The following is a 12,850-nucleotide window of genomic DNA, read 5'->3' as shown; positions in this document are numbered from 1 at the left end:
CCTGTAGGTGTCATTGCAAGATATTTTTTGTGTGTATCCAGAAAATGTGTGTAAATGGCATGCACAATTTAGTAAAATGAGACCACCATTTACAACAACCATAAATATACAAATAGACCAAAATATCTTCCAATGACACCTCCTAGCCTCTGTAGAAAAGAGTAATTTTGTCAATATAAATATAGCCATTCTTATTGACACAGTAATGCAGAAGATAGAAAAAAACATTTTTTTACTTTGATTGGGAAACATTTCTCCTGAGGCACAGTGATCAACTAAAGTGCAGCATATTTTTTAATTAAAGTGAGACCAGGTTTGTGTTATCATCCTCACTGTGTGTTAAAGAGAGAATAGATGTTAATTTACTGTGCTTTAGTCTGATTCAGAGAACTGAGGCCAGTCAAGTGGGTATAGAACATTTGTCCAAATGAATGAAGGGAAGCCCAAAGCCAAAGTCCACAATCAAGGTAAGAAAAGGGGTATTCATACATTTCTCTTGAAAAGGATTGTGCAAGTAAAACGTTAGACTTTTGAGTAAGTTGTGATTAGGCTTGAGTTGCTGGACAGAACATCTTACATCTTAAATTTGATCATTTGTATTGTATTCTGACCATTTTTAAATATATTGTATATTTTCCATTATGGAAATGGCTTTGGACCAGCAATGTAGTGATATGACCACTAGATGTCCTGCATCACCCAGCTTGGTTTTACCCAGGATTTTATCTTGGTTGGTCTGATATTAACTTATATTTCCACTCTATGCGTGTTTGTGTGCGTGTGTGCGTGTGTGTGTGTGTGTGTGTGTGTGTGTGTGTGTGTGTGTGTGTGTATCTGTGTCTGTGTCTGTGTGTATGTCTGTGTGTATGTGTATCATTGCTACTTGTTCATGCTACATTCAAACACATACACACAATTCATCTAATATATTCTAGTAGAACATAGCAATTTGCATACTCATTTCACATGCTCCAGCCAACTATCATAACTGACACTACATTGCCTTTTTACAATGCCCTTGTTTTATTACCGCACAAATTCACATTGACGGAAGAAAGCCGTAGTTGGACACCACACCTCAGACAGAAAGCGGAGGTGGGAAGCAGGGGATTCTGGGAAGACACTTGATTGATCTGGGGGTCCGTGCCTGGGCTTGGACTTATATGGTTTTCATGTCAAAGGAGGGAAGACCACACAGCATGTTTTATAAACACGGTCTGTCCACAGGCCAGCCCTGCTCCGGGGATTCCACTCTGTCCTAATGCCCAGGCGACAGCAAGCACTGTCAGGCCCATTGTGTCATGGAACATTACAGATAAACAAATACACACACACACACACACACACACACACACACACACACACACACACACACACACACACACACACACATACACACCACACACAAATTTACATGTGCTTAGTGTTTGTGTGAAAGCTCATTTGACTGTGTGCGTATGTGTACCTTCATGTATATGTATATGCATGCGTGCATTCATTGAAACAAACCACGGAAACATTAATGTTTTAATTGGGAGCTCCAGTTTATGAACTCTTTTGAAAAACAGAGTGAACCAACACCACATGATGTTTATAGACCAACACCAGATTTTTTTTTATTAAACCATGTGGACTTCACTTACTAGTGTCTGGGTTGCTCGATGGGATTTTAAGCCCCCACCGGCGACTTCAAGGCAGCGCTGCGACCGTCGACTTCAAGGCACATAACTCTAGCCTTAACTCTAACCCTAACCCTTGCCTAACCCTAGTGTCTTCCATGCAGCTCTGCCTGGAAGACAACATTGGGGGCTTAAAACACCAAACACCGTCTTGGTCTCAGCAGATGTCTCTAAAGTCCTCAGTGATGGATCTGAGTCTGTGACTACACCTCCTGGTGGCGGACCCAGGACTGCAGGCGCGCCAGTCCTGCTGAGCGGTCTGGAGGATCAGACAGTGATGGACGGCAGCCTCGCAAGGATGACCGTGGACGTAACAGGTCAGTCAGTCGATGTGAGACTTACATGAGCAACACAGAGCAAAAAATAAAATCATATTTACGGGATATTAATAGGTATCCGTAGGGTTTGTGTATGGAAGAGTGTGTAGTACTTTATACATATCACCTTATATACTGTATAGAGTCACCTCTATATATAGGTAGACTTGCACACACACACTCACAAAAACTATAAACAAACCTTATCTCTTCCCCATGCACACATGAATGAACAAAATGTCCACAGAGGCACACAAACACACATGGGCACACAGACAGACAGTCACACACACACACACATACACGTACACACACACACGCGCACACACACACACACACACACACACACACACACGCACACACACCCACACACACACATTTTTTACTGGCCCCTCATGCAGCTGTAATCAGATCTAACAGGTTAACAGGCTCTGCTCCACCTCTCCTCTGTTCTAGGACATTCCATTCATATTTGGTGCAGTCAGTTGCTCCTCATTTTGCCTGTTATATCTGGCCAAGGAGAAACAAGTGTGTATGTGTTGCAACAGTGCCAGTGATACTAGTGACTAGTTTCCCCAGGATATACTTATAACCATGACATGCTTTTTTTAGGATTTTAAAATACTAAGAAATATTTACTGTTTGTGAAAGTATGAGTGAACATTCTGTGTGACACCTGAGAAATGTTTTTTTTTTTTTTATTGTGTGCTTCATTAAGACACATGAACAAACATATGAACCAAACATATAAAGATAATATGTTTACAGTTGATTGTATATAACCATTTAATGTATCACTCAGGTGATCCTAAGCCCAGTGTCTTCTGGTTGCATAATGGGAAAGAGATCATGGAGTCGGAGGACTTTCAATTCAGACGAAATGGGAATGAATGCCAACTCTGCATTCAGGATGTCTTCCCAGAAGATTCTGGGAAATACATATTTGTGGCCTGGAACCATAAAGGTGTTGTGAGAACCGAAGCAAAGCTCCAAGTGCAAGGTAACACACACACACACACACACACACACACACACACACACACACACACACACACACACACACACACATTTAAACAGCAAAGCATGTACATGCATTAAACTACCACGTATAGACAACTGTGCCACAGCAGAGTTTCATTTGTAGTTTCCTTAGCCTGGAGTTCCTGATAGATAGCGACAAACTGGTCCAACGGTTCCATCGTATTATGGAAAGCAATCACTTACACAGAACCCAGTAGAAGAAAAGAGAAATATAGATAATATATAGATGACATATAGAGAAAATAGCCATGAATGCTCTCGGAGACTTGGGCGATACTGTGAGTGTGAGCACCTGAAAGGGCACGTGAGTGAGCTGCGTGAGTTCTGTGGTCTAACTGGCCAGGAGACTGCGGCTTGTCTGGGTGTCTTTGCATAACTGACTAAGAGTGTGTACATAAATGACAGTTAGGAATGGGCCGTCCCCTGCCTGTATTTGCATCTGCTGGGTGTCTGGTTAATGTTTCAGCCTTGCTGCAAATGCTGATGACGCTCCAGAGAAGACCGGCCGACTCTCTCTCTCTCTCTCTCTCTCTTTCAGCATGAGCTAGTGCAATGACCACGACTATCGGGTCGTGTTTTTAAAGTTGAGCAGAAACCCCCCCTGCCAGTAACAAGGGAATCCCTCCCCATCAATTCATTTAAAAAAAAAAATTCTCCAAGTCACTGACCTTCAGGGGGACTCTGCTGTGTTCCAGAGCCGGCGGGTGGAACGCGGCCATGGTTCATCATCCGGCCGAAGCCAGTGGTGACGCCGGTCCCGGGCCGGCACGTCCTCATCTCCTGTGCCATCGCCGGGGACCCATTCCCAGAGTTCCGCTGGGCGAAAGATGGAGTGGACTTGGCGTCTGGAGGGGAGCTGAGGCTGGTTCAGAAGAGGAACGTCGTCTCACTGCTCATTAGGAGAGTCGCATCACACCATGCAGGACAGTATCACATCAGGCTCAGGTATCCCATCAGACAGGTGTGGTTATACCACACCAGCCCCCACAGGTAGTCCCATCAAAGTGAACGTGATACTTAACCCTTCCATAGAAGCATTGTGATCACACCTTTCCAGAGAGCTTACAAAACCTTTTACACTAATCCTACTTCACAAAGAGTAGGTTTACCTTGATGGTGTGTGTGTGTGTGTGTGTGTGTGTGTGTGTGTGTGTGTGTGTGTGTGTGTGTGTGTGTGTGTGTGTGTGTGTGAGTGAGTGTGTGTGTGTGTGAGTGTGTATGTTACCTTTGCCTAATCCATGAATAATGAGATGTACCCAGTCTTTTTATTCAACTCGTGTAAGCAAAGGAGTGAAACATTTTGTCCCAATTTGCGTTATCATATTTGGTTGATTAAAAGCCCCTACTCTTACAGCATAAGACTTGGCTGGGGTATGTTATGGTTCATTTCCATTCTAATCCATGTTTATTGTTATTGTTGGAACATACCAAGTCCCTTCAACCCATGTGGGAAATTAGCTGTGGTATTTTTTATTATTTTTTTGGTTGTGTTTTTCCCCTTGGAAAATCACTTACTGTTAGACGCAAGAATAACAGTGCCAAGCTATTAAATCTAAGTGAGACACTTGTGTTGTGTCCTCCCCTAACTCTCCTGTACACAGACACACATACAGAAACACAGGCAGCACACACACACACACATACACACACACACACACACACACACACACACACACACATACACACACGCTCGTACAGATACCGGCTGTGAGAATAGCAGAGATGTTTATTTCCATATAAGGAAGTACATGTAACATTTTAACATAAACTGTGGTAGACATGCGACTTAGCCCTGATTGGTAGGATGCCTTTGCGAGACGGGCCAATAAGGGACTGTGACTGAGAGGTCAAAAGGTTAGGCACGTCCAAATAAACACCCACTGAAAATCCAGAGCCCTTTTCGCACTGGTTTCTGTCCAAGTACAGGGAGAACAGGACTTAAAACGCTGAGAAACCTTCGAACCTTTCTCCCTCCCCCTCTCTCTCTCTCTCTCTCTCTCTCTCTCTCTCACTCTCACTCACTCTCTCCCTTCCTCTCTCTTTCTTTCTCTCTTCCTCAATATCCCTTCCTCCTTCACCACCCTCACCCCCAAACCCCCTCTCTGTTTCTTTCTCTCTTCCTCAATATCCCTTCCTCCTTCACCACCCTCACCCCCAAACCCCCTCTCTGTTTCTTTCTCTTCCCCCCATCCCTTCTTCCCTTTCATTCCTCTCCATCTCTATCCCCGTCAGGAACTCTGTTGGCCAGTCCAGCTGCACGGTCATGCTGTCCATCCGCCAAGCGCCGGACCTTTGCAACAGAGGCCCACCCCTTCAGTAAGTGTCCCCTCACGGCCAGTCCCCTTTACCCCTGTGTTTGTCCTGTGGGACACCCCAAACTCCCTCCCCCTCCCCTTTCCCCCAGTCCTTACCGACCCCCACTTTTTTCCCTAAAGCAGCCTCGGCCCGGAGCGCAGTCCCCTTTCCGAAGCCCAAGCCGAGGGCCTTCAGTCGGGACGTGTTTCCCAAATAAGGCCACGGGAGTCTCCAGTGATGCCATGCAGCCGTGATATGTGTCCCTGTCTGCAATTAGCCTATTATAGAATAGAGGGCCGAGGTTTTAAACAATCCCTCTTTCTCTCCCTCCCCCTCCCCCTCCCCTCTGTGTCTTGCTCTTTTTTCTCTCCTCTTCTCTCTCTCTTTCTTTTTCCCCTCTCTCTTTCTCTCCCTCTCTCTCTCTATTTCTCTCTCTCTGTCTCTCTCCCTTTCTCCAACTAGCATGTTAACTCTCTCTCTATCACTCAATCGCCCTCCTTCCAGTGCTCTATCTCATCTCTCTCTCTCTCTCTCTCTCTCACTCCCTCCTCCCCTCTCTCTCTCTCTCCTCCTCCTCCCTCCCCTCTCTCAGCTCCGGAGGGGTTTCGGTGGGAGTTGGACTCGCGGACAGGACCGTAAGAGTCAGTGAGCCTGAGAGCTGCAGAGGGAGCAGGACCTCCAGTCAGCCCCAGCAAGCCCGCCACCAGCCCCAGCAGAGGCCGTCCCAGCAGCAGCAGGCAGAGCGGGACTCTAGCAGCCACCTCCAGGTCCACACATCCCACCCAGGGCACCAGGACCACCATAGCCCCAGGCCCCTGCTAAGGAGGCACGTGCACACCAGGCAGTGCAGCGAAGAGCAGGTCCGCGAGCATCAGCCCAAGCAGTGGGACTTTCGCTCGCTGCTCATACACTGCCACGCCACAAAATCAGAGGTAAACACAGACGCAGCCCACAGCTGCCACCAGCACTACCACTACACGCAGGACGTCTGTCGGGAACAGGAGCCCAAGGACGCCACCATGAGCATGGACTTCAGGTCCCAGCTGAAGAAGTCAGGGGTGCGGCCCAGTCCCATTCCCAAGGCTGAGGCCGCCGCGCCCGTGAAGGACTTCAGGGCGATGTTGGGGAAGAAGGGGGGCGACTCCCCCAAAGCGGGCCCGGCCGGTAGCGGGCCCGGCGACTTCAGGGCGATGCTGAAGAAGCCGGCCCCTGGCGCCGAGAAGAACGACGCCAAGGACCAGACCCCGACGCCCAAAGCCCCGGTCGCCAAGGACAAGCAGAACGGCATCAATGGCGTGCCGGAGAAGAAGGACACACCGGCGCCGGAGAAGAAGGGGACGGCGGCGGCACCAGCCCCGGAGAAGAAGCCAAGCGCCGCGGACGCGGACAAGAAGCCGGCGGCAAGCGCCGCGCCGGAGAAGAAGCCGGCCCCTGCGGGAAAGCAGCCCAACTTCACCCAGACGCCCAGCGACGTCAGCGTGGTGGAGGGCCAGCGGCTGCAACTGCAGTGTGAGGTGACCTCTGACCCCGCCGCCACCATCACTTGGTCATTAGACGGCAAAGTCATCAAGCCTTCCAAATTCATTGTGCTATCTCAGGAAGGTGAGTGATTATTGCCCATATCGACCGAACAACATGATTGCAAATGTATAAATCATTCACAATCAAATGGGTTGGGTAACAAATAGGTTTTGTTATGTTGTGTTTTGTTTTGATTTCTTCAAAAATGCTTCAGGCCATAGTACAGTGCTCTTTCCAGGGGTAATTTGTATGGCATTGAGAGGAATTTGCTCAAACACAGGAAATCCTACTTTGATAAGCTTGTTGTCTGCTCTTATGCGGCGCACTTAAACGGAGCAATTTGACGTTGCGTAACATTTCCCTCTGTGTGGTTCCCAGGGGCTTTCTTTGCACTGGGGTCTGTCTTGTAAAAGCTGATGGGTTTTAACTGTTCCTTTGGACAGCCCTGAAACAGTGGGAGTAGGGAGCTTTGACATAATATCAGCAGTAGTAGGTTTTATCCTCAGCTGAGGAGTGGAGATTGTTGTCAAAGGGATTGTTTTTCCACAGAGCCAGGGAGTGGTTGCTTGCCAGTTGGGGTTGTTATTTCAGCACTTTGAGCTCACACAGCAGGGTCATTCGATCCAGTCCAGGGGTTACAGAATCACATACACGCACACCCTTATACAATCACAGGCACACAGTTATACGTGTGCACGCTTACACACACACTCTCTCTCTCTCTCTCTCTCTCTCTCTCTCTCTCTCTCCCACACACACACAAACACACACACACACACATGCACATAAACAAAGAGAGACATAACATACCCAGCCTTCCCTACTGCCCCTGCTGACAGAAGAGGCTTTGGCTTTGCTGTGACCGACACAATTAGAAAGTTCTGTAAAATCAGCGGAGGATCCCTCTGATATCTAAGGTAGCGGGGGATCCCTGGTTAATCCTCGGGATAAGTGTGTAGACCAGCATGTGCTATACATATCAAATAAGCAGCAGTAGTGCTTGTATCCCTGATGTACTAACTCTATGTGCACACTTGTATCCATGCAAACTCACAATGAGCCGCTTTCAAATGATGATAATGATGATGATGATGATGATGACGATTACATTACATTACATTTGGCTGTCACATTTTTAGCCAAAGTGACATGTAACATGGTAAACAGTTTAAGCTTTTTAAAGCAATTCTCTCAACAATTCTAGGACAATTCAGGTGGTAAGTGCTAGGATCAGCAAGACTAGTGGTATGTAGTACTACATGGTTAGTGTGGGGTGCAAATGGGAGGTTTTCACCCAGTGGATGAAATGAGCAGGATTAATGTCCTTCCTGTCCACACCTGTGTCTATTTACAGCCCACTGTCTAACACCGCCCTGTGCACTATGTATGAAACGAGATGATGACACGAGTAGACAGAAAATCCATGTCACTGAGGCTCCATAGTGACACAAGGGAGAGAGTTCATGTTTAGGTTTGTTTTGTGTTAGCACACTCTGGAGAGCAGGGAACAGACGCTCTGTTCTAATATGCCAGGGTTATCAAGGAAGATTGACGCATGTTGAGAACACATCCTAGTGTACACATGGGAGCCTCTTAGGACTCCCATGTGTACACAAGGATGTAGGACTTAGAGTTGAAGGGTCCTTCCAGAAGGACACTTAAATTCAGCCAAAGGCTCAGTGGACATGGGACAGTGGAATATCAGAGGATGAAACTATTTAGCATCTGCCAGCGAGCACATGGGCCTTGTCTTTTTTGGTGATTGCCATGATCGTGATGTGGTGATAGTAGCAATAATGTGAAGCAGATGTACTGCTAATAGCAGTAGGAATTCTCCTGCAGTGCAGGATACCGGAACTGCTGTTCTCAACTTCCTGCAATAGTAGAACCAATGACATTGCAGCAAACCAAGAGGCCCCACCTCTAGCTCATTTGTCAGCCTCACCTCAATGGCTGACTTTACCTATTATAAGACAGCTACAGGGATCCTCTGATGGTTCTATTTGACATTTTCTGGCAATTTTGGTTTGAAATGCTTGCTGCAATATTCAGCATCTACAAGAACCAAGTCCATAAATGATCTGAGCCTTAGTTGGTTTATGCCTACTCCGGTCCTTTGTTTTCTGATTTGTAGCACTCCGTTTGGACTGTTTCCTGACGAATGAACTACCTATTTTGTGTTATGTCTGTTACCCTTTCAGGAGGCAAGTGTTCTTTCACCATTGACAAGGCCTTGCCAGAGGATGCTGGCCGATACACGTGTAAAGCCGAGAATGCAGCAGGGAAAGCGGAGTGCTCCTGCAAAGTCATGATCTCTGGTGAGTCTTTCCAGAACCACCACCACACCCCCCCTCTCTCTCTGTCTTCCTTCCAGAAAACCTCCCCTATAAGGCCACTGAACACTTAAGTTTGATATCCAGCGTCTGTGCAAGGGTGCTTGGCAATGCAATCGTGCAGTTTTGCAAAGCAGCCTGATCTTTTGCTAATTCAGCTATCATTTATCTTTTTATTTGTTTGTGTTATCTAGAACCCTCAGATGCCGCCTCTGGAGACAAGAAGTCTGCACCTACAACAGAGAGTGAGTCTTCACACAACATTCTGTCTCCACAAAGTCCATTGTATTCCATAAAAGGAAACTACCTGCGAATAAATAGTTCAGCATGCATGACATCACAGTCGTTAAATGAATTTACCACAGAATTAGCCAATCAGCTTTCTCCTCACGTCTATGTAACAAATGTCACTTTAAGCCAAACTTTAGCTCCCTCTTATCTGATGAATACTGAGCCCCCTTCATTAGAGGAAAAAAGGTTCCGCTCTGTAAATTTTCACCGGCTGAACAGTTCTCTGCCTGGTTAATCTCTGCACGCCATGAGGCGTAATTTAAAGGGTATCTGGGTGGGATTACGGGGGGTTTAGATGACTCTCTTTGCCATCAGACACACCTCTGTGCTCCCTTCAAAGCCTTTTGCTCCGTACTCCAATTCTAGGAGGGTTGCAGGCTGTATATGGACGGATTTGTGGGGGCTTCAGGGCTCAGTACTCCTTCCAAGCTGTTTGATGGGGGCCCCCTCCCCTGAGATTTCAGGATTTTATGCTCCAAAAGTTACAACATGGATGCCACTGCTGACCATCTCTGAAGGCATGTGCTGTGGTCTCCCCACCCCCCTGTCCCTTCACTTCCTGAGTGAGTTCTCTGCTCACCAGTGCTGGCTGTTTTGTTTTTTTTTTGCCAATGGACTACAATTTCCCATAAGCCTTTGGGGTCATGTGAGCCACCTTGGTCTTGTCAAAGAGTCAAAGGCCTGTGTTGTTAGTCAGCTGAGCTGAGTTTATGCTCAGGACCAGGGCAAACATGAGGCTTCACTCTTAATAAAAGTCTGTCACCTGAGAGTTTGAGCCGGGATATAACCCAGTGGCATGCTGTACCGAGTTCCCAGTGGCCGGGATTTGTGGCAGTATTTTGGACACTTGGTGTCACCATAGCTGGCAGCAGCTGGATTGGGTTGGGTGTTTGTGTTGGGGGTTGGTGGTGTACACTTGTGAGGTGATGGGGGCTGTGGAGGTGGTCTTTCCGCCTGTTTGTCTATACCCTCACTCAGTTCCATTCCATGACATCCAAGATATTAATCTGCAAGTATTAAAGGGTCGCAGTAAATGCATGGGAGGGGGCATGATATTTTGGAACATTGACCAACAGTTTTATCCAATGGATCCTTGACTCCCACACACCACCGTGAAACATCTAGAGTTTCACAGGCATAACAATGTCAACATGTGAGGGGAGAGAGGAGGAGGAGGAGGAGGAGGAGGAAAGACAAACGAGTGCTACTCTTTCATGTGCTGGAAATCAAAGCAGTGCAACAGAGAACAGGAGGGGAAGAAGACCATAACTAAGAGAAATGGAGGAGGAGGATGCGGGGAGGGAAATGGCCTAAAATGGCCCAGTGCTCGAGCAGCAGAAGAACAGAGGCAGGGCCTCCCCACTAGAGTCTGGAGAGAGAGAGAGAGAGAGAGAGAGAGAGAGAGAGAGAGCTCTGGGTGTACGTGCCTCTGCATTGTTCAATGACGGCTATCGACTGATAGAATAAATACTGAAGAAGAGAATGGAGGAGAGGAAGATGGAGGGAGTGGGGGTGCAATGAGGATGAGAAAGGAGCGAGTGGGAAAAAAAAGAGAGAGAGAGAGAGAGAGAGAGAGAGAGAGAGAGAGAGAGAGAGTGCAGGACATTTCCTGGATCGTTTTCGGGGGTCTATTTATAGCATGTCCATAAAAGGGGAATTCCAGCATCCAGCGTCCGCGAGGCAGGCCCTCAGTTTGGGACGTGGTAGGGAGAGAGCTTCCCTTCCCTTCTCTGGTGCTTCTGCATGCTCTCTCCCATACACCCACATCATTCACATGTATAAATACATCTGCCCTGTAAAGTTATATTCCATCATTGCCAGAGTACATTTCAAAACCGTGAGTGTGTGTCTGGCCCATGTGTTTCTGTTAATCAGTCTAAAATAATAGTGAATTTCTCTTCAACTCCAACCAGCTCCAACTAGAAGCCAATCCCCAAAAACATAACTTTGAAGAAGACTTTCAGATGTAGGGAGGGCTGTTTTTTGTTTCCCACGTTAGTCCCGATATTTTGCCACTATTCCAACCCATTGACTATGGCTCCTTGATATGTTTGTGTTTTCTGTACCTTGTATTTCTGTAGATGAGGCCCTTATAAAGAAGAAACAAGCCCCCAAATCTCCTACCAAACAGGGTAAGTCTTCGGCTTCTGAGAATATTCCAGGGAACAGTCAAATTAACGGCAGTCAAAAAGCAAGAGTAATTTACCAGGGAAATGCACTCCATCGGTCAAAACATAGGCCCTGTTGCCCTGTTGTCTGTGAGCTCCACTTATCGGTTGTGTAAATAAAGAGATGCTTTCCATTGACAGCATGGCCTGTGGATGTTTTTGTAAACTGGCTTTTTTCAGCAGGCAGAGCAACCACAGCAGCTGCTTGCAGTATTCTTCTTGTGTAGGGCGAAACTGTCACGTCCATAACGCCAACACAATGCCATGGTATGGTATGATGTGAATGATGATTACTTGAAATTTGAGCATTCACTCTTCTTGGTTGTAGTAGAACTTACATGAAAAACTTTTCACATAATCATTCGCATCATACAAAGACCATGGCATTTAGTTGGTGTTATGGACGTCACAGTTTTGCGTGGAATTGCCCTGTATCGGAATTTGTGTGTTTGTGTTTTAGTGTTTGTGTGTGTGTGTGTGTGTCCTCCACATGACCCCCCTCCATTCGCTCTCTCCTGTTATGCTCTCAGGCTCTGGTCCTCAGGTCACCCAGTTCCCAGGTGACCTGAAGATCCTGGCTGGGAAGAAGGTGGACCTGCTGTGCAACTTCACAGGGGCCGGACCCATCACCTGCACCTGGATGAAGTTCAAGAAGCCGGTAAACAACCCCAAAAAAAATTAGTCTGGCTGACCAAACACAACAACCTGGTAGAATATCAGTTGTCTGGGGCTCTAGCTCTAGCTGAAGTGATTTTGTTGAGCCTACCTTTAGAGACAGGGAGTCATAGCGTCTTGTTTTCCACATGCTTGTAATGAAATGTTCTATCTTGAGCATTATAATGACAAGACTAACCACGTTGAACTCACCACAAAATTCATTTTGCTCATTTAAATGAAACATGTCTCAAGACTGGTTTATGTAGATGTACCTTTGATGTCTGACATAACGGTTTCTGAAAACAAGAACACAAAAAACTCCTCATGAATGTTGGTTCTGGTTTAATGGGAGATCAGGTGTTTGGTGAAGAACCAAGAAAATGAGATTTTGAAACCTTGGGGTCATTGTTGCTCCAGATCCAGTCAGGAAGTGGAGGCATCACCATAGAGACCACAGAGAACAGCAGTCAGCTGACCATCGTTGCGAGCAACCCAGACCACAGCGGCTGCTACATCTTGGAGCTGCAGAACAAGTTTGGCACCAAGCA

The 12,850-nt window shown here is 46.9% G+C and overlaps 1 protein-coding gene across 2 annotated transcripts in view; it reads left to right on the top strand.

The window, feature by feature from the left end:
* Positions 1-293: 293 nt before the first annotated feature.
* Positions 294-12,850, top strand: part of mylkb (myosin light chain kinase b) — a 25,550-nt gene continuing 12,993 nt past the window's right edge. Inside the window, exons 1-11 of one of the 2 annotated variants that reach the window (XM_048267412.1) lie at positions 294-467; positions 1,784-1,996; positions 2,799-2,996; positions 3,733-3,982; positions 5,270-5,353; positions 5,925-6,934; positions 9,055-9,171; positions 9,381-9,431; positions 11,559-11,609; positions 12,176-12,303; positions 12,720-12,850. The exon at positions 12,720-12,850 is cut by the window's right edge and continues 26 nt beyond it. In XM_048267412.1, the coding sequence (XP_048123369.1) occupies positions 428-467; positions 1,784-1,996; positions 2,799-2,996; positions 3,733-3,982; positions 5,270-5,353; positions 5,925-6,934; positions 9,055-9,171; positions 9,381-9,431; positions 11,559-11,609; positions 12,176-12,303; positions 12,720-12,850 (2,273 nt within the window). In that variant the 5' untranslated portion in view covers positions 294-427. The remainder of the gene's footprint in view (positions 468-1,783; positions 1,997-2,798; positions 2,997-3,732; positions 3,983-5,269; positions 5,354-5,924; positions 6,935-9,054; positions 9,172-9,380; positions 9,432-11,558; positions 11,610-12,175; positions 12,304-12,719) is intronic. The other variant, XM_048267413.1, reaches the window with a different exon arrangement.

This window comes from Alosa alosa, chromosome 17, assembly GCF_017589495.1.
Source record: "Alosa alosa isolate M-15738 ecotype Scorff River chromosome 17, AALO_Geno_1.1, whole genome shotgun sequence".
NCBI classification, from domain to species: Eukaryota; Metazoa; Chordata; class Actinopteri; order Clupeiformes; family Clupeidae; genus Alosa; species Alosa alosa.
Note: the sequence above shows the minus strand (reverse complement) of the source record. Positions and strands in the feature narration are given on the sequence as shown.